Raw genomic sequence first — 21973 nt, 5'->3', positions numbered from 1 at the left:
CAAAGTGCATTTTTAAAAGTGCACTTAAGTGTTTTTATAAATATTATGATGAAAGTGTACTTACTATAAGTTAAAATTAATTAGATATTATTACAAAGTGCATTTTTAAAAAGTGTCCTTAAGTGTGTTAGTGAAATATTATGATGAAAGTGTACTTACTATAAGTTAAAATTAATTAGATATTATTACAAAGTGCATTTTTAAAAGTGCACTTAAGTGTGTTTATAAATATTATGATGAAAGTGTACTTACTATAAGTTAAAATTAATTAGATATTTATACAAAGTGCATTTTTAAAAAGTGTCCTTAAGTGTGTTAGTGAAATATTATGATGAAAGTGTACTTACTATAAGTTCAAATTAATTAGATATTATTACAAAGTGCATTTTTAAAAGTGCACTTAAGTGTGTTTATAAATATTATAATAAAAATGTACTTACTATAAGTTAAAATTAAATACATATTATTACAAAGTGCAGTTGTAAAAAGTGCACTTAAGTGTGTTAATAAATAGTGTCATTAAAGTGTATTCCATTTAAGTATGCTTAAGTGGTCTTTAATTTATATTATATTATATTATCAGCAAGTGCACTTCTCAAAAAAGTATACTCTTATTATTTTAAGCACACAAAAAGTACACTTTCAATACACTTAAGTACGCTAATTTTTCACAAGGGAATGGTGTAATAATGCTTATTTTTTAAGCATGTACATTTAGGTTTTGGACATGGATGATAAATCGTTTTGGTTTAATGTCGTTTTTTATTCAAATTTCACCTACAAGCATTTCTTAAACACGTGCCATGTGTGGCGAGAGTTCCGTCATCCCAATAAAACTGCCGCCTTTTTACAATTAGCGCGCTTTCACGAAATTTCGAAAGATTAACGTTAAACTGCATTTAAACGGATCCTGAAGGAATGGACCAATAAACATGATTGCCGTCGTTGTGAATTTAGGTGTAATTTAATTTTAAGCATAAGCTGCAAACTGAACGAAGGTAAGCATTCTTTAAATGACTTGAACTTTTAGGCGTTTACATTTGTTTGAAGTTAACCGTAAACCGTTAGCCCGCTTTGTCTTGGAATGAGACCGTTCTGTTTGCAAACACTCATGATTGACATGCCACATGGCTCATGTCCTGTCACAGAGACAGATGTGATATCTGTCAGGTAGTAGGGACATTTTCTGCATGATATTCCACAAAAAATAACGCTTACAACAGTGTGGCCCAAATTCCACTGGCTGTTAATGTCGTTTGGGGGGTAAGAGGGCGATGGTGCTTGACGTCTGTGTACTGTAGCCTACACACACAGTACTGTAGCTAACGTGATCATTTAGCAAAACATGCTGTAGCCTACTTTGTATTATTATGCTGGACTATTTAAAACGAGTTTAAACTCTCTTTTAATTATGATATTTAATAACGTTAATCCGTAGTCCCCAAGTTAAACAGAAGAAGGAACCCTGTTCCCAGTTTTTGCTTTGTCCTAAATGTTTCTCCTTAAATGTCATAGGAGAAAAACCAAAGACAAAAAACAGGCAGTTGTTGATGGTAATAAAAAGCTTTACTGTGACCAGATAGCATAGCCCAAACAATTCGATTTTAGGGTAATTTGATGAGAAATGTGTACATTTTGGATTTTGATTGTATACTGTTGCATCTTTGCAAGTCTAAAAAAGTGTTAAGATCTTTTATAAAACTCAAAATATGATACACATTACTGGGATCTTTAGAAATGTATATTAGAGAAACGTCTAAAAACCAAGAGTCTACATTAAATCTTAGTGTATTTGGAGCTTGACGAAGCCTTTTATTGTACCCATTAACTTGATTATAATGGCAATGGGGAAAACAGAATATTTTACCCGTTGTGAACATTTCATGAGTCAGGTTTGGGACAAGATGACATTAATAATAGCTAAGCCGACACGTGGATAGGAAAAACATTTTGACCACAATTATGAATAATTTTCATTTGTACTAAAAGTCCTCCAAATGTGACCTAATTATTTTTTCTCCTTTTACAAATGTTGTCGAATTAAATTTCCAGGGCTCCGATGTGTTAATTAATTAAATAGGTGCACTTTAATTATTATCTAAATTAGTTACAAGTCTCAAGTTTATTTAATTTGCAAGCATTTGCTTTTTTTTGCTCTGTCACTCTCTTTCACTACACAAAATTAGTTTTTAACTTTTACTCTACACAGGTATGTTTCATTTGATGCTTTCAATACAAATTTAAGGTACATTTTGAGTCGGCTTGTAGTTTGTCCTATAGCCTCTTTCCTCTTAGGCTTGTTTTGAAGTGACTGTGTTTGGGTCAGTATAGGTATGCGTTATTGTTGCATATCTTGGTTGCAGCAAGGGGTCAAAGTGCAGTGCCCAGCTGGCCTTCTCCTCATAATATCAATTCTATTTTTGTTTGTAGGTCAGCACAAACAATCCAGATCTTACATACACAAGTACACATAAAATGGCCGCTTCTCTAGCACCAACCTAAACAAACACATGTTACTCAATGCAAATGTCCAGAACAGCCCATAAGTAAATGAATAGCATACTCAGAAGTGTCTTAAAGTACATTTCTAACCTATTTGTACATATTAACTGTGTGGTTCATTTGATCAATTTAAAGAGCTGGAAGGACATAGCTTCTGCTTGTCTCCTCCCTCTGTCACAGCGAATGAGAGACGCCTGCCTTACACCCACTAACCTGGAAAATATTTCCCACCTTTTCCATGAGTAAAGTCTTCTTGTCAGCAGAGAATGGAAGATGAATGCACAAGTTCACAAACTGGACATTTAGTTCATACCAAACCACGTCATTCTGAGCTAAGTGCGATATTAAATTACTAACGTGAGATTAAAGGGACACTCCACTGTTTTTTAAAATATGCTAATTTTCCAGCTCCCCTAGAGTTAAACATTTGATTCTTACCGTTTTGAAATCCATTCAGCTGATCTCCGGGTCTGGTGCTACCACTTTTAGCATAGCTTAGCACAATCCATAGAATCTGATTAGACCATTAGCATCGCGCCTAAAAATAACAGAAAATTAAAAGTTGCGATTTTCTACACAGATATGGCTAGGAACTATACTCTCATTCTGGTATATCAATCATTCAATAATCAAGGACTTTGCTGCCGTAACATGGATGCAGGAGGCGCATTGATATTACGCAGCAGACGAAAATAGTCCCCTGCTATTGAAAGTTACTAAGGGGACTATTTTGGGCTGCTGCATAGGGCTGGGCAAAAAAATAGATTTTTCGATTAATCAGTGTTTTTTTTTTATGTGGTCGATTCTAAATCGATTCTCAAAGAGCAGAATCGATTTTTTTCTTTCATATTTATTTACACAAACATTGAACGTTAGAGTAACGTTAATCTAACTACTAGTCTTCTTCACTAGATGTCACCCTCTTTTTTGCCTTGCGCAATGTTACCAGGGAGCGAGAGGCAAGCCTGTCATTCATTCATTCAGTGCTTAAAATGGCACTTTCAGGTGCTTCATCGATGTTGATGCCACCCTCACATAAAAAGTCAGAAGTACGGAAGCATTTTAGATTTCACAAGCAAGAAGACGACGATAGTGTTGTGTCTTTTAATTAATTTTATTAATTACCCACTTGTAAACTGCTGTTCACTGTTCTTTTTTATTAATATAGTATTTGTATTAAATCTATATTCATTAAGTTGAATCGAGAATCGAGTATAAAAACCGACCCGAGAACCGGAACCGAAAATTGAATCGAGAATCGAAATCGAATCGATTTGATAGCTTGTGATTGTGAATCAAAATTGAATCGATCTGGAACATCTGAATCGATACCCAGCCCTACTGCTGGATAATATCGAAACTCTTTAGTTATTTTTAGCGCGATGCTAATGGTCTAATCAGATTCAGTGGATTGTGCGAAGCTATGCTAAAAGTCATAGTGGCAGACCCGGAGATCAGCTGAATGGATTCCAAAATGGTAGAATCAAATGTTTAAATTTAGGGTATTGGTCTAATAAAACTTTAAAATATAAATTTGTCAAAATTAGTTTGTTTTAGATAATGCATATGTAAGGAATACTTGACGACAGACTGCTGAATTATTCGAAAATAATGCACACCAAAGGTGGTTATGCGGAGTGAAGAGTGCCGTTAACCATGGGTGTGCATTATTTTCAAATAATTTAGGTGAGCGGTGTCAATTATTCTGCTTATACCACGGTTAACCACTGACATTGCTTTGGTGGTTATTTACAGACATTTAACATAGGTGTGCGTCAAATGCATACCCAATGAACATTTCTCAACCAGAATAAAGCATTCAAATGCCCTGTGGTATAAAGAGTATTAATAAATGAAGCGCAAATATGACCCTGTTTTTAATTGTAACAGCAGGTTGCTTTGGCAACTGCATGACGTAAAAGCTGTGAACTAAACCATTGAAATCATATCCTGTACTCTTTGAATAGGTATTAAAATGTATTATAATTAACTCTAGTTATTATTAAAACTCTGAGCCATCTCCTGAGTCAATGTCCTTAAACATTTTTTTTTATTTTGTATTCTATCTACTAGTTCCTGTAATAGTGAAACATTTACACACGTGGCAGATGCTTGTATCCAAAGCGTCTTACAGCATTCCAAGGTACACATTTTTTCAGTATGTGTATTTCTGGGAATCGAACCCATGACCTTATGTGCTGCTTATGTTAGGCTACCAAATGAGGAACACAGCGGACCTCGGCTTATTCAGGAGTGGCACTGAATTCTGGAGTGATTGCTCAGATTGAGTTTGTTCCACTTCCTGCTCCATTCCAGTCAAATCTGAAAATATAGAGCAATGAAATGTATACCACATGATATACATCTACTCACAACCAAATACTATTTAATTTTTTATTTAGAAACAAAACTGTCAAGCGAGCATGATTTGAACTTACAATGTCTCACAATTAAGGCAATGAAAACATCCTTTTGAAGCACAACATTACATTGAGGAGATAAGGGGATGTCCTTCACCTACTGTACCACCCCCTTCCCAAGGCTACAATTCTAGCATTACCACTTTGGTCCAAAAACATAGAAAGTTTAAGAGTTTGTTAATGTATTAATTTTAAAATCTTGGCACAATATGTATTAGGAAAATTATAACAATATTGCATATAACCAAACCTTGCAAACTTTACAGATTTAAACTTATAAATGTTTTCAGACAATACATTCATGTATTTAATTAACATTTTACGTGCAAAAAGAGAGTGAATAGAAGTGAAGATAAAACAACTTTAATTAAAATATAAAAACTGTATATTCTTAAGGTTTAAATAGTACAGTCACAGTTTACTCTACAACAGGGGTAGGCAACTTCAGTCCTGGAGTGCCGATGTCCTGCGGACCCTAGCTCCAACCCGGATAAAACCTTGCTTACCTGTAATATTTAGGGCCCAGTTTTTCAAAAGTAATCCAGTAGGATTTTGGATAACGGATCGGATCAAATCTTGAAAACGGGTTTTTCAAAAGAAAAAACGGATTACACACTCGGATTAGATCACGTAATCCAATCTTGGCTTTGATCCGGATCAAACCTTTAGTTTGGGTTTTTCAGAACTTTTTTGTAGGATTTGGATCACTTTGATCCAAAAAATCTGGATTAAACTGATCCCATCAGAAGGGTGGATTCAGCGTGGATTTCATGCCCAAAATGTAATGAAAACTTTAAAAATGTATCAAATAATAATATATTTGGATCTTGCAGTATCTTACAAGATATCCTATTTATTCATAAGGTTTTAATTTTATTTGTTCATTCGTCAGGCTACAGTATTAAGGTAGGCTTTAACATATTCAGCCTTTCAGTAGGCCTACAGCAAAGTAGAAAGAGTTTGGCCTCATAAAATAATAAAATTATTGTGGAGTATTTGACATTAAGTCTTTTTTTATTCAATACATCTATATTTGACTTGTTATAAATATCCTCAGTGTTTGTGTTGTAGGTCTCAGATGAGCAGACTGCTGGAAGAGGATGGGTTTGTTTTTTGTTTTTTTAAAATGTGTGTGTTTTCATTAAAATTAAAATAAACTTATATTGACCCCACACTGGCTATTCTACTTGTTGCTCTTTACATATCTATAGTTCTACATTGTGATTTCCTATCCTGTTGGAGCCCTGGTAATCCAGATTTAGTGATCCTGAAAAGTTCCTATCCGGATCAGATTGATCCAATCCGATGTTGCTTTAAAAAACTGGCTCAAAAGTAAGCTGGATTACGTGATCACGGATCGGAAAAAAAAGGATTACTAAATCCGGATAAATTTTATCTGGATTAAGCCTTTTGAAAAACCGGGCCCAGGTGACACTTTAGATCTTGATTAGTTTGTTTAGGTGGGCTTGATTGGAGCTGGTGCTAAACTCTGCAGGACATCGGCACTCCAGAACCGATGTTGCCCACCCCTGCTCTACAATGAATGAACACTTATCTTGTTCTAAACCCTGAGATGCAATTGTGTAAAAAAAACAGCTGCACACAGATAAGATTTGTTATCAGGAAATTATGCAAAGAAACTTATCACATACTGATAATGCATGATAAACACATTTCTTTAGTCTATAGCAAAACAGTCGTCAATTAACTTGTATGATACAAATATAGATAGTTTTAGTGGCAATAACATAAACAAATGGCTTTTGTCGCCCAAACTTAACTTTCCGTAGAGTTCCGCAAAGAATTAAGAACATCGGAGTCTTTCTAGAGCAAAATAAATAACCAGTAATGTATACTTAGTTCAAAATCATAGCTAAAGTGTATCAACCATTACACTGAGCTAACGTTACTGTCTAAAATTAATGAATGTTAGCAATAGATTTTTAAGTTCTTGCCTGGCTGCAAAATCCGCACAGCGGAGAACCATACTCACTGTCTCCCCTCACCTTTTGGAAAGCGAAACATGTTTTATTTTCCACAAGAAATTTGTTCCTGAGGTCATTGTAGTCACTAGCCAGACTGAAACAAGCACAGACCGGAAGTAAACTTTGGGCCAGGCGCATAACAGCGGCAACGCGCATGCATCTGATGAAACATCTATAGTAGTGTAGTCAGATATTTAGGTAAATAATTAAATGTCATTCACATTGCTATTTATTTTTAAAATGTATAGCTTAAATCAGCTAATTATAAAATCAAGATGATAACTGCTCTTAAACTACTTTGTAAAGTACTTCATAAAAAACTGAAGATTTATTTTTATATATACAAAATTCACATTCTGTATACCACCGTTTTATTACTTGTCTTATACCTCGGACTTAAAGGAAAACACCACCGTCCTTCAACATCTTACCATGTTCCCACCTCAACCTAGATGAATCAACCCATCTTCTTTCAATGCATACACTTTTAATCTTTGCACAGCGCTTCGTAAATGTGTTAGCATTTAGCCTAGCCCCATTCATTCCTATGACTCCAAACAAAAGTTTTTGCCACCATACTTACATGTGTAACTACTCATGTAACAATCTTTAAATAGGGAAAACATGGAAGTGTTTGGTGGCTTCTAAATTCATCCCTGTTTGGAGCCATAGGAATGAATGGGGCTAGGCTAAATGCCAACACATTCATGAGACGCTGTACAAAGATTAAGGGCCCTATTTTAATGATCTAAGCACATTGTCTAAAGTGCACGGCGCACAGTCTAAACGGGCATGTCCGATTCCGCTTTTGCTAATTTAACAACGGGAAAAATGGTTTATGCGCCAAGTGCATGGCCTAAAAAGGTTGTTCCTATTCTCGTAATGTGTAATGGGTGTGTTTTGGGTGTAACGTGCAATAAACCAATGAGAGTCTCAGCTCTCATCCCCTTCAAAAGCCAGTTGCGCCTGGCGCCATGCCTAATCCCTATTTAATTGCTGTAAATGTATTGATAATCATTGTAATCTTATAAAATAATTAGCAAATATGCAAAAAAAAAAGGTTTTTACTCTAAAAATACTTTATTTGTAACAAACAAGAGATAAAGAATTTACAAACGTGCGGAGAGCCAAAACGTTTCAGCACTCGGATAGCGCCATGTTTTTTTACAAAAGCATTACTTAAAAATGTTAAGTAGGCGCATTAAAAGGCCGTTTAAAGGCGCATATTACTAATGCGCTCTTTAAATAACAAAAAAAACATTGCGCCATTGACTTTAGACCAGGTTTTTGTTGGTCAATGGCATAGTCTATTTTAGTTGCTTCAAAATAGCAATGCGCCAACAATGTGCCTGAACACAACTCGTTTTCAGACCAGGACGCCCATGGGCGCAAAATTTGGGCGCAAATGCATTTGCTATTTAAACAACGTGCCGCTAAACGTGAAATTTATCATTGTGCCGGGTTAAAACTAGCAAAAGACACTTGCGTCACGCATTGCGCCGGGTGTATCATAAAGGCCTAAAAGTGCATGCATTGGAAAAAGATAGGTATGTATTAATTTATCTAAGTTGTGGTAAGAAAGTATTGAAAAACTGTGGTGTTTTCCTTAAAAAAAAAAACATTACTTTAACATTATGTGTCTTAATAAACTAATGTTTATAGTTTTGTTAATTCTGAATTGAAGTATATTCTATTGATAGTAGATTTCGAGTATAAACAAAAGACGTTTAAAAGTTACACTTTTAAATGGAACCTTCACAAATCTTTGTAAAAAACATCAAGTGTTAACCCAATAACCAGAAAAATTTTCCGAAAACAATGCATTATCAAAGAGAATGTGATCTCTCTAGTCTCTTCATAAAGCACAACATTGATACATTGATTCAAGCTTTGATTGTTTGATTCATCTCTACCCCATCCGCTATTGCATTCTCCTTTCTAGGCTTGGATCCCAGAGCCTCAGCCTCTTCCAAAGTGGAGGTGAGGGGTTGTCCTAAAGTCTCTGGAAGAAACATAGTCAGAATCCCGACGATGAATGCCAGAATTCCCACAATGAGCTAGAAAAAAAAGAGAGGAACTGTTAGAGCAGCAAAATTTGTTGCGAAATACAGTGTAGTAAAACATACAGTAATGTCTTTCTAGCACCATACACAATTAACCACACATTATTGTATTGCTACAACTAAAAGTCATGGAGTGCAGTTACTATAGGTATGTACTGTACTGTATATATATATACCTGGGGCATGTAGATCCAGATGTCAGAAAGGTAAACACAGAAAGGAGCCACGACACTTCCAACCCGGCACATCATGCTACCACTGCCTACGGCCAGAGACCTGCCAGACAACACAAACTCAATAATGCTTCTGAATACTCCAGTTTATGATTCCTTGTTTCTTCGCACCTCTGTCTTTCAGACAGTAAACTGTCCTCTTTTAAATGTTATGACTTTAATATGGCGCGATGCTAGGCAACAGCTATGGATTCAGTTTGCTTTGTGGACTTCAGAGGCTGCATCCTTCAAAGACAGAGTCCATGCCTTCAAAGGACACGGCCTTTGAAGTATCCAGCCTTCGAATTGGGACACAGATCTTGATATATTTCTAATGTAATGTTTACTATATTGCTTATTAAATCAGTGAAGCATGATTTCTTCGGTTTATTAATTCAGTGCAGCGTCACTAAACTTCTCCCTCTCACAATGAGTTGTGGGTAATATCAGCCATTCGAGTGGGCAAGGATCTTTTCACTGGAAATAGTAGACCATCCAGGTACTTTAAGGTGCTCATATCAACATACTACAATTCGGAAAATACTTATTCTTATTTCGAATACTTAGAATGAATTGGCACGCAGTGTCTGTTGCTGGTCACAATTGGTTAGGGACTTTTTTTCCAGCCGGAGAGTTGGCCTTAAAGGGACACTTCACCTATTTGCATTAAGCTTTGTTTGGTTAGAACCCCAGTCATGTTTTTGAATGGTCAAACATCATTCCCTCAGTTTCCCCTGAGACGGGAGATTTCTGTGTTGCACTTCATATTTTCAATGATGTAAAAATCTTCATTTTGCGTCATTGAAAGAAGGAACTGCTGTATCTTTGTTGAGGTTGAAAGACTACAGACACTCATTCCTCCTTTTTCCAAGGTGGGGGCTATGGGTGGGACCCACACACACACTTCATACCTATTACAGATAAGTGGGTGGGAATTACGAAACTATACAAACACAGACAACGGATCCGCTCTGAAGCCAACAGCTCCGGTCTGGATCCGTTGCTGATCCGCCCCCGAGCTTATTGCTATTCCCCGCCCCTCTCTTGCACGCAGCAGCCAGACCAGACTTTCTTTGCGGTGAACAGCAGTGATGATTAATATTTTTTTTCACGGAGCATAAAAGATTAAGCCAGAGGTCCGACCCGACTCATTTGCTTATATTTTTGACCCGAATACGCGGGTCCCGTCGGGTTTGTCGGGCCGGCCCGACCCGTTGAGAACTCTACTGGGGAAGCAACGCAACCCTCATCCTCTGGTACGGACTGGCTAGAGCTTGGAAGGACTAGTAGTGGCTGTACTCTTGCTGTGTGCTTGCTATATAACATTTCTGCATCAGATCAGGATATGGACATTTGTTTGTTGAATGTTCCCGGGCAAGAGAGGTACTTTGCGTGTGTTTGGGCATGTTTATTTCACAGACGTGTTTCGGCTTACGAGCACAAGTGCTGAGCTAGCGCGTCTGTGGAGTATACATATTGTGCGGTGGCCACGTTTGTGTGCAGGATGCGGAATTTTCTTCTTTTGGAATATACATGTTTGGCCAAGCACTCTCAAAAATAAATCAGAAACTGAATGAAGCTTGCTCCTACCCAAGCTTCGTAGATACATATTTTAGAATCCTAAACTGGAAGCGACAACCAAAGCCTGCAGGAATAAACGGACGTCTGACTATAAAGTGAGTGTTTCCATTTTCTTTGTTATACTAACGTGGCATTTATGTACACAATAGCATATCTGAGTGGTGTTCTGATTAATGGGAGTGGCTTGCAGAGCTGTGCATTGTGGGATTTGTAGTTTTCCATACAAATGTGCCCTAAAGTCACGTTCTGTATTTTCTCGGTCAAATAGGCACAAAATTCTTAATCTATGTTACATTTCGACTACAAATATGACCCACTTTCAATAAAGATTAATGTTTCTACCGATGAAATGTCCCTTTAAAGAACTTATTTTTTTTTGTGATGTATTTGCCAATGTATGGTAACCCATATCTGGAATGTGACCTTTGCATCTAACCCATCCCAGTGAGTAGTGAACACACGTACACCCGGAGCAGTGGCAGCGATCACAGCAGCCCTGGGAGCAACTGGGGTTAGGGTGCCTTGCTTAAGAGCACATCAGTTGCAACCTGCCGGCTGTGAAACCCGAACCGGCAACTCTTGGGTTTGCAAGCCCAACTCTCTAACCAATGACTTATTTCACAATACAGCACAGACTGTCATACACTATTGCTTATATTTGTTATTGTGTGGACTGTTTGATGCAGTATTGTAGTATTAGACATACTGTACCTGATGATTGTAGGATAAAGCTCACAGGTATACAAGTAAACCAGACCAAACGCAATGGCAATAGCAAATTTCCCCGTCATACTCAATACTATAGCCAAGACCTCAATATCCTGAAACAAAAAGAGTCAGAAAGAAACACAGAGTGAGACTATATTTAACAACAATGTTTCAGTCATCAGTTGTTGGGAGTGGTTGCCAATAGCAGGCCTTAATAGGGCTGTATTAATTTAAGACACATTTACTTCGACCCCACCATAGACCCAGGCAGCTGCCATATGCATAAACAGCCACTTAGATGACAGCTCTATTTATAGCTTTCTGGACCAACGATGGGCACACTCACTTCTTTCACAACTATTTCAGTGTGTCAGCATTGCAGCTATTAGTTATGAGTGTGGTGCTGTCCTGGTGGAATTTCATCCCGGTAACACGTTCTGCAACACTTCTGAGTCTGTGCTTTTACAGGCCCACTGGAGTCCTTGGCTATTCAGAGACTGAATTTTAAGAAATCTGCAGCATTTAAATATCTCATCTATTTATGTTTGCATTATGTATCTAATTTCATTAAACACATTCTTACTTTTCTGAATCAAAATAGTTTTTTACACCAAAAGCAATTTGCTTTTGCTCTGATCTTCAGTTTTTGTCTGTGTAGACCAAAGCCTGGCTGAGGTCAATGATATCTTTTTCTCCTAGTTAGCAGTGAACGATCTTCCTCACTTAACTCCAGGGGTCGGAGTAAATAGGTTGATTGCTAAGCTGGTTAACATTTTACATTTTGGTTACACTCTCCATTTAATAGCGCATGTTCGGTGCACCTCTGCACAGATATACTGAAGTCAATGGACAACCAAACTGGATCTTTTTCGCTCATCTTCAGTACACACACCATTTTAAATCCCTGTATAAATCCTTGCACCAGAAAACCCATTTAAGTTAACCCATAGGAGTTGAAAGGCAGTTCTGGAATTCGAGTCCGACTCTAAGCTATGTGTGTGATGGTGGTATTTCATATTTGATAATGCAAGCACTGAAAAATGTTCACCTTTTTGACCGCTCATCTTTCAGCCACCTGGCTGACCTGATGTACAGGTTTGTTTGTGCCTGCGGGTGCATTCACTGCTTTCAAAAACCCCAAAGAAAGAATTTCACACATGCATCTAAATAATGCAGGAGGCTGCCAAGGCACTAGGGGAGAAAGCTAGTTACTAGGCCCACTTATTTTGAGTTTGGAATTAAAATTTGGCATGGATCATCGGAGAAAGTGGTCCAACACACAATTACTGGCTAACACGTCTCACAAATTACATGTAAGCTATGTAGTCACGTTTGTGGTAAAGTCACTTATTTGTAAATGACGAAATGCTTACATTCTTTGATGGTTAGAAACCAACTGCAGTTTTTTTGGAAGCCTTGTTGATGCTGGAAGTCAGAGGAGAATGGTCCGACTGATTCAAGCTGATAGAAGATCAACTTTGACTAAAATAACCACTCGTTACAACCGAGGTTTGCAGCAAAGCATTTGTGAAGCCACAACACGCACAACCTTGAGGCGGATGGGCTACAACAGCAGAAGACCCCACCGGGTATCACTCATCTTCGCTACAAATAGGAAAAAGAGGCTACAATTTGCACGAGCTTCCCAAAATTGGACAGTTAAAGGCTGGAAAAATTATGAGTCTCGATTTCTGTTGAAACATTCAGATGGTAGAGTCAGAATTTGGCGTAAACTGAATGAGAACATGGATCCATCATGCCTTGTTACCACTGTGCAGGCTGGTGGTGGTGGTGTAATGGTGTGGGGGATGTTTTCTCGGCACACTTTTGGTCCCTTAGTGCCAATTGGGCATCGTTTAAATGCCTCGGCCTACCTGAGCATTGTTTCTGACCATGTCCATCACTTTATGACCACCATGTACCCATCCTCTGATGGCTACTACGAGGGATAATGCACCATGTCACAAAGCTCGAATCATTTCAAATTGGCTTCTTGAAAATGACAATGAGTTCACTGTACTAAAATAGCCCCCACAGTCACCAGATCTCAACCCAATAGAGCATCTTTGGGATGTGGTGGAGCGGAAGCTTCGTGCCCTGGACGTGCATTCCACAAATCTCCATCAACTGCAAGATGCTATCCTATCAATATTGGCCAACATTTCTAAAGAATGCTTTCAGCACCTTGTTGAATCAATGCCACGTAGAATTAATGCAGTTTTGAAGGCGAAAGGGGGTCAAACACAGTATTAGTATGGTGTTCCTAAAAATCCTTTAGGTGAGTGTACAATGCAATGTGATTCATAAAGCCCCAAATCTGTAATATGTAAATATAAGCAACAACACAAAGACAAGCAACTGTGGATCTGCATCATTCATTCGTATTAATTATTAATCCGTAGTAAGATGAGTTCAACAGTTGAGTGAACATGCACAGCAAGTGTTTGGGCTTGTTATGACCTGCACAATGTGTGACTTATTACAAAGAAACTGTCTCATTTTGTCCAAATCATCTTTTGAACCTTGGGGTCCTACAGGAGTCTTAACCGCAGTACCAGGGCTGATAGGTTTGTGCATACGGACAACCGGCACATCCGGGAACTTGACTGTAAATTTCGTCACCGCCCCTTTTCGGGGGATAAAAAAGCAGCGCTCCCATTGGCTTCCATTCAAAATAGCTGAACAAAGCAACGTTTCCACACAGCCGGCAGGCGTAAATAACTTATAAAAATCACTCAGATTAAACATGTCGAGTATTTATCTGTCCATCCTGCCTGCCATAGAGCGCGAAAGATACATTAACACATTTAATTTGGTCAATATAAAAACATGTCCCTTTCATTCTCAAAGCGTCAAATTTTGTGTAACAACGCCATCCAGTGATTGCTGGAAATATCGCTAAGCCAGTTAGTTGTATGGCTGGACGGAAAAGTGCACTCATTACTCTAAATATAAAGACATAATAAATAAATACGAAGTAACTTTCAAATACGAAGTAAAATCATTCACTTGCTTCCCTGTTGACTCGATGAGGTACGAGTAAATGTCCGGGTAAGACACCTCTGGCCAATAGGGAGTGTTGTTACACAAATTTGATGCTGGGAGAATGAAAGAGACATGTTTTTATATTGACCAAATTAAATATGTTAATTTATCTTTCGCGCTCTATGGCCAGCAGGGTGGACAGATAATTACTCAACATGTTTAATCTGAGTGATTTCGTGGGTTGTTTACGCCTGCCGGCTGTGTACGAAGGTTGCTTTGTTCCGCTATTTTGAATGGAAGCCAATGGAACGTCTAGTGCGATTTCCCCCAAAAGTGGGCGTGAACATGTTCAGAGACATTCTATGACGTTGTGCCGGTTGTGCGTATATACATTACTGTGCAAAAGTCTTAGGCCACCACCAAATTTGTTACTACTTTTACACAATAACGTTAGGTCAGTGTAGTAGTTAATGTGCGTTAGTTATCTGAATTAACTTGTCATTAATTTAGCTTCTTATCAGAAATAAACTACTTTTAAAACGACTCTGTTGTTATTGATTATATGCAGAAGTTTACCAAAAGTTAAGTTTTGTCTACAAAAGCTGTTCGTTTATGTTGTTGCTGATGAAACAGTATAAACTATTGCAAAAACAACAAAACTAATGGTGGCCTAAGACTTTAACACAGTATTGTATATCAAATTATTTTTAATGGGATGCATGTTTGCACTAGAAATCAAACCTGTTCCAGAAGATGAGTCAGGTTGGCATGGTTTTGGTTTGATCTGTGACTTGCTGTACTGTGATATGAGGACACTGACAATGTGTCATGTAAGAAAAACAGAACAGAATGGAAGACTCTGATGCAAGCGGCTGCCCCAGTTACCATGCAAAAAGCAAACAGACACAAAACTCCTCTTCTGCCAGGATTAATTATTTACAGATTACTATAGCCAGAAATAAATTGGAACATTATTATAACTTCAATAATGTAAATTATTACAATATGAATGACCTATTTTCAATGTTTTACTTAAAGAGTATTTTAAGGATACAGTGTAATGGAAAGTAAACACAAACAAGACACAGAAAAGAGTAGTTTTTTGAAAGACAGCATAAGCAGAGCTGACACATGAAGTGTATGCTAAACTGGACCACAACGTACCACTACAAGTGATCCAAAACCAACCAGCAAATTGAAATTTAAGATCCTTTTTGATATGCTTGTATATGTTTTGATGCTGAAAAAGTTGCATCCAATTATTGTTATTTAATGATTGATCCTTGTTGTCTATTTAGGCCCATCCCTAACGCATCAACAATGTAGTGCTGTACAAAAGCATGCATAATCTCATACCTGGGGCACGATAATAATGAGCATGCAGGCGACTCCACTGAGCACCAGAGCTGGGGCGCATGTCTTCTTTCTACCCACACGATCCATTAAAAAGCACCCTATTAGGTAAGATGGGATTTCAACAGCACCTGGCAACATTAAGAGTACATTGTTAATCTCATTGCTACAAACATAAATGCTACTATAAACATGACGCTGCTGTATAAAATTATTTTAGCATTTACTATTTCGTAGACACATATCAATCTATTACCAGCAACGAAGAGGTTGATATACTGGTTGCCTCCCAAGTTGACAGATCCCAGGCTAAAGACGTAGTATCCCAAGCTTCCGATGAACCAAATAGCCCAACAGGTGGCGCTGCGACCGGCCATTTTTAAGCTTCCAAACATGTCCAGGATGCTTAGCTTTTTCTCGACTTCCACGGCTGTCTCATCTGCATGCTTATCTGTCAAGAGTACTCCATCACATTCCTCTATTAGCTCTGACACCTAATGTTTATAATCATATGATTTAAGTTTGTACAATGAGATTACAACAAATGATTTTGTTTAGATGAATTATTTATATTGAAAAACCCTCATTTAAAAGATCATCATTAGTTTTGTCATGGTGAGTCTACCTTAAGCGTAGGTTGCAGGCCATTAAAGGAAGCAATCTTGTCCAACAGTGCCTGGGTCTCCTTGTACTGGCCTTTAGCCATTAGGTAGAAAGGGGTTTCAGGAAACTTCCAGCAATAGAGCAAGAATGGCGAGGTCGTGAGGGTGAGGATGATCTGGTAGATCCACCAGACACGAACAAGGTACCCTACTAGTGCCACTACCATGATTCCCACAGCAAAGGCTGCATGCACATGCATAGAGGTCCATGTGCGCACCTTACTTCCTGTGAACTCGGTCACATAAACAAAGACTACGACCAGATACCCGCTGGATACCTGATAATATAAAGAAAGAAAGAAAGATAAGGTAAATAGACTATTTAAAATTATACAGATGTGTCATGATCAAAATAAAAGAAAATGAATCAGTAGTTGTTATTTAGTGAGTGGAACTGCAAGGAAGACTAAATGAGTTTGTTTGCCTGATGTCATGATAGCGGTTTTACAACTTTTTCGGTGCTATAAGTAAAGTACTCTTTATTACATTGTAAATAAGAATAGATATGATCCTCTTCTTACTTCGGCTGTACTTAACCTAAGATTGATTTAATTTGGTCTTTTTCCGGTGGTCTATTTAATCTTAAAGAGAAATGCTTTAACATTGTACTGCCTTTTGACACTTCAACTAATCAATGCTCAGAAATCAACAATCGGATGTCTTAATCAGGAAACAGTTAAATGCAGTTGACACATTCACAATTGACCCACTTTGAGTGACTGAGAAAAGAGTGTTTAATGTTTTTTCAACAGGGCTAAAGTCCAATGCAATAAAATTGCACCTTTTTAACCTCAATTTCCCATTACAATAGAAAATACTCGTAAAGTGTTACTGTCATATGTTGTAGTAGCATCACATTTCTGACTTCTGACTTTAAGTGACTGGAACAAAACATCATGAAAATGTATAGAAAGAGTAGTTTACCGTAAATAGCAAATCACCAGTCCACCTGTTACCAGTACCATAACTTAAGTCCAATTTATACTGCCCTACAAAGCGAAAGCGCAGTAACTACGCATTTGGTCAAAATTGAGTTAAGGGTTGAAATGGGCTTTGTGAGATCTGTTGTGTCTTGTGACAAAGTCTCCTGGTTCAATTTTGTCCCATTTAAGAGAAATGTGTGTGCCAAAATTGCAGTAACATGTTTGAGTGGCTGGTGTAAAAAACTTTAAAGCCATTTTTCTCAGTTTCAGTGTTTGCGTAGATACTGCACTTAGCCTTTGGAGGGCAGTATAGTTGTACGTAAGATCTACAATGCAGCTATGCCTTAAGTTATCTGTAGCCTCTGCATAGCTTTGCGTAGCCTGACGTGCACCTCACCAAATTTTTAACAGCGCCTCAGTTATGTGGACCGCAGTCGATGTCAATGGTCCACTAGAACCCCTCCCGTCAGGTAAAAAACTGTGTCATAGGTATTTCGGTTTGCGACGGTGAAAACAAAAATGGACCAAGTTCAGGAGTGATTTAACTTAAACTGCAATATTAGTTGCTGTTTATTTACTTTCATCACTGCTGGTCATCTCAAAACATACACAACAAGTTGCTGTTTCTTCTTCGTTTGTGGGTTAAACTAGCCAAGCTGCATGCAATGCTGCAAAAAACGACAAGCGGATAGTGTAAAAGTACAGCGAGAGCTAATCTAGAAGCCATACGAGAAGTCTAATTTTGACTCGCTCACGCGGTACCTTGACGTCATCCGCCTGTGACTTTTTAGGGTGCTTCATAAAGTCCAACACACCAAATATGAAAACCAACGCGTATCCTACGCCGTCACGGCTACACCATAGGATGTACGTGCAACTATAATGAGACCTTAAAGGATTAGTCCATTTTAAAAAAAAAATCCAAATAATTTACTCACCACCATGTCATCCAAAATGTTGATGTCCCCCTTTGCTCAGTCGAGAAGAAATTATGTTTTTTTTTTAGGAAAAAAATCCAGGATGTTTCTCATTTTAATGGACTTTAATGGACCCCAACACTTAACAGTTTTAATGCAGTTTCAAATTGCAGTTTCAAAGGACTCTATGATCTCAAACGAGGCATACGGGTCTTATCCAGCGAAATGATTGTCATTTTTGGCAAGAAAAATAAAAAATATGCACTCCCAAACCACAACCTCTCGTCCATCTCCGTTCCTGTGACGCGCCAGCACGACCTCACGTAATTGCGTAATGCCGTGGAAAGGTCACGTGTTACATAATATGAAGCGGACAATTTAAAACAATAAACTGACACAAAGACATTAATTATCATTCGACATACAACAACCTCGGAATGGTCCTCTTTCTCCACACTTGTAAACACTGGGGCGTAGTTACGCATACATCTTCTGTGACCTCTTGATGTGAGGACCTATTGTGTGAGGTCGTGCTGGCGCGTCACACGACCAGAGACACACGAGAAGCCGCGATCCAAAAGTGCACATCCTCCACTTTTCTTGTCAAAAATGACAATCGTTTTGCTAGAATAAGATAAGACCCCCATACCCTTATGGGACTGTTTAGAGTCCTTTGAAACTCTGTTAACATGTTTAAACTGTTACGTGTTGGGGTCCATCAAAGTCCATTAAAACGAGAAAAATGCTGGAATGCTCTCCTCAAAAAACATAATTTTTTCTCGACTGAACAAAGAAAGGCACCAACATCCTGGATGACATGGTGGTGAGTAAATTATCTGGATTTTTTGTTTTAAGAAAATGGACTAATCCTTTAAAATGTAATATTCACAATAGACCACAAGGGACACAGTATATGGGTGTGCATAGATATTTAAAAAAAAAACGTATACCTAAAAAAACAAACATTTAACTCACCATGGCTAGTAGAAAACGTATAGCCAAAAAAAGGTAGTAATTTCCTGTAAAAGCGACAATGATGCCAAATGTAAACTGACATAAGCTGGTGGCTATCAGAATAGGCCGCCTCCCAATTCTGGAAAATGAAAAAGGAGGCAAAAAATATATTATACATTTGCATTCAAAATACTTCTGCTTCAATTTGTATAGAAAGTGATGTTGTTTTTTATACTAATGCAATATCTGTTTGTTTGTTTATTTATGCTTTTACAATCCATCTTCTCTGCTATCCCCCAGTTTGAAACGTTGTTGTGCCACCAGTCTGGTAAGATTCTGTATTTAATTGCTTTACTCTGCTTTCATTTACTGATTGAAATTAGATATATACACATGCCTGAAACAAAATAACACTCCTCTGCAACCTGTCAAAGTTGTCATGCAAAAATAAAATAGCTCCCTACTTTTGTCCAGTAGGTGATATGGACTGTAATGTGTCTGTATATCTCACATCCTCTCCATGACCTTATTGCTGTAATCCAAGTGTCTGTATATTTCAAAGCACTCTCCATGACCTTTTTGCTGTAATCCAAGTGTCTGTATATTTCAAAGCACTCTCCATAACCTTATTGCCGCAATTTATGTAATGTAGTATTTTATGATTTAAACTTAATGTATAGTGGATCAGATTGATAAGTGATTCTGGTTAAGACTATCTGTTCATTCCAATCTTTTGTCCTCTGTCCTAAATTACTGAACAATCCTGTTGGTGCTGTCTACCTTGTGTTCTTGCAACTCCATCTGAACCCCTTAACCATTTAATAACTGCCACAAAAGAGCAATATATCATAATATTGAAGTTATCTATCTCTTGTTATGCTCTTTTTTTATGGATTAGAGGGGTATGTGTGCAAATTTGTATGCATAGGTGCCCTTTAAAGTTAAAGGCTATTATGCAAATTCTACTTTTACAAAGTGTTTGGACATAATGCGTGATTAGACATGCCGTTTTGATTCTCTTATCAATGTGAGGTCATATTGATGAAGCCCCGCCCACTATCAGTACTCTGTCCACTAAATACTATTGTCTCAGACTGTATTAATCAGATCTGAAAGCGCTCACTGTCTGTTTGTAAGGAAGTGAGGAGCTGTAGCTCATTTGCCTTTAAAACAGCCCGTTTTTGCTTCCACCCAAATAGGGGCATTTTGGAAATGCTATAATAATAAATTATCTGTGGGGTATTTTAAGCTTAAACTTCACAGACACATTCTGGGCACACCTGAGACTTATACTACATCTTGTAAAAAGGCCATAATAGGTGACCTTTAAATAAGCAACTACTGTATATAAGATGTCCCTACTAATAATTATAGTGAAGCAAACCTCTCTGCATGATGCAACATAGACAGTTTACCTATCAGCGATGTCCCCAAATATCAGTGCTCCAATTAAAACTCCCAACATAAAAGTTGGCTGTGTAAGCTTGGCCAGCCATTCTTTTTCACACACCAGGTCCCAGTCTGTTACAATGCTCTGCTGGACCTCGCTATGATCATAGACAAAGCCAGCACAAGATGCCACAGTCTTGTTCCCGAAGAACTCGTATTGAAAATTGACGGCATCATGCCGGAGTGCTTTAAAACAAGGACTGAGTTCCCAATGGTCTCCCACAGCTGTCCTTACAACCACCGGCCCATCACCTGGCTTGTAGTGAGTCCAGATGCCCGCCAGTGATGTTGAGGAGTGATTTTTATACAAGACATCTGTGATATTTGAAGGAGCGTCACAAAGAAATTTAGGCGTTTCAACTAAGAAAACAGAGGCCAGGTAATGTATTCCACAGGAGATGGCCTGGAAAATTGCAGCAAAGTAGACACATGCCTGAAACCTGGAATAAAGGAAAACATTCAATGAAACACTACCCTAAAAAATGCTGGGTCAAATGTAGACATATTCTAGGTTAATTAAATCCAACAGCTGGGTTTGTTGAAATTCATGCAACCATTGGATGAAACGCTACTATTTTGCAGAATGCAGATCAAACAACCTGCCTGAAAAATATGACCATCACTGAAATTCTAATGGACGTACTGGGTATAATGGGAATTATATTGGATAGCAATAAAACATCGTTAAACTGTAAATATTATGGCACACAGCTGGTATTTGTAATAGAAACCATCAGAATTGATATACTTTATTCAGCAGGGAAATAATACGGGCATAAATTGACACTGAGGTAATCTAGTCTCTAACATTCAAAAAGTAGCTATAATTATCAACAGCACGCGCAATCGTTTGTTTCTCAACATAAATGAGTCGTATTTATTACACGACGTTTTTTACGATAATGATCGTGGGTAAAAATACTTTCTCATGTCTTTGCAATAAAACAAAACACCTGCATGTTCTTTAAGAAGAATGCTACATTACCTTTTAAAATGTCCAAGTTCGTCAAATAATCGCTCCACACCGGTGGTCATTTTACTGTGTGGAAGATCCTCAAGTGAGTAAAGGTGTTTGGTTGACTCGTGTCAATTTGTACATGTTTGCTATCATACAGTATAGTCGACCCTAAGGGGCGGTTCCGCTGGGGAACTTTCCACTCCCAAGACATTAAAACCTAAAAGTTCGAGTAACATTCGACAATGCGACACTCCGAAGCGTGCATCGTCATTTAGGCTACGTACAGTAACTCCGTCCGGTT

At 37.9% G+C, this 21973-nt stretch overlaps 1 protein-coding gene and 1 long non-coding RNA gene across 3 annotated transcripts; one reads left to right on the top strand and one right to left on the bottom strand.

Moving 5' to 3' along the window:
- The first annotated feature begins 452 nt into the window (after window positions 1-452).
- LOC141350584 (uncharacterized) lies at window positions 453-16180 on the top strand. Its single transcript, XR_012358662.1, has 3 exons — window positions 453-998; window positions 15755-15917; window positions 16047-16180. It is a non-coding gene; the product is annotated as an uncharacterized lncRNA (long non-coding RNA).
- slc22a16 (solute carrier family 22 member 16) lies at window positions 4602-21973 on the bottom strand. 2 transcript variants are annotated; one of them, XM_055186576.2, is made up of 10 exons: window positions 21700-21973; window positions 20681-21154; window positions 19287-19404; window positions 16435-16749; window positions 16066-16303; window positions 15813-15940; window positions 11475-11584; window positions 9147-9246; window positions 8821-8964; window positions 4602-4824 (listed from the first exon to the last, which is right to left on the bottom strand). In XM_055186576.2, exons 1-10 carry the CDS (start codon window positions 21747-21749, stop codon window positions 4819-4821), a joined length of 1683 nt encoding a protein of 560 aa, XP_055042551.2. In that variant the 5' UTR covers window positions 21750-21973; the 3' UTR covers window positions 4602-4818. The 2 variants fall into 2 exon arrangements, with proteins under 2 accessions (XP_055042551.2, XP_055042550.2); XM_055186575.2 differs by lacking the exon at window positions 4602-4824 and having other exon boundaries at window positions 8547-8964; window positions 21700-21972.

The sequence above is a fragment of the Misgurnus anguillicaudatus genome, chromosome 18, assembly GCF_027580225.2.
Source record: "Misgurnus anguillicaudatus chromosome 18, ASM2758022v2, whole genome shotgun sequence".
Classification (NCBI taxonomy): Eukaryota; Metazoa; Chordata; class Actinopteri; order Cypriniformes; family Cobitidae; genus Misgurnus; species Misgurnus anguillicaudatus.
The sequence above is the reverse complement of the archived record's forward strand: the minus strand, read 5'-3'. Positions and strand labels throughout refer to the sequence as shown.

Bases quoted from the DNA above. Each gene is read 5' to 3' on its own strand.
- slc22a16 (XM_055186575.2), bottom strand. From the start codon at position 21,749: ATGACCACCGGTGTGGAGCGATTATTTGACGAACTTGGACATTTTAAA. The intron at 16,304-16,434 runs GTAGACTCACCA...TATAAACATTAG, and splicing joins GCCTGCAACCTACGCTTAAG to GTGTCAGAGCTAATAGAGGA. The intron at 15,941-16,065 runs GTAATAGATTGA...TAATGTTGCCAG, and splicing joins TATCAACCTCTTCGTTGCTG to GTGCTGTTGAAATCCCATCT.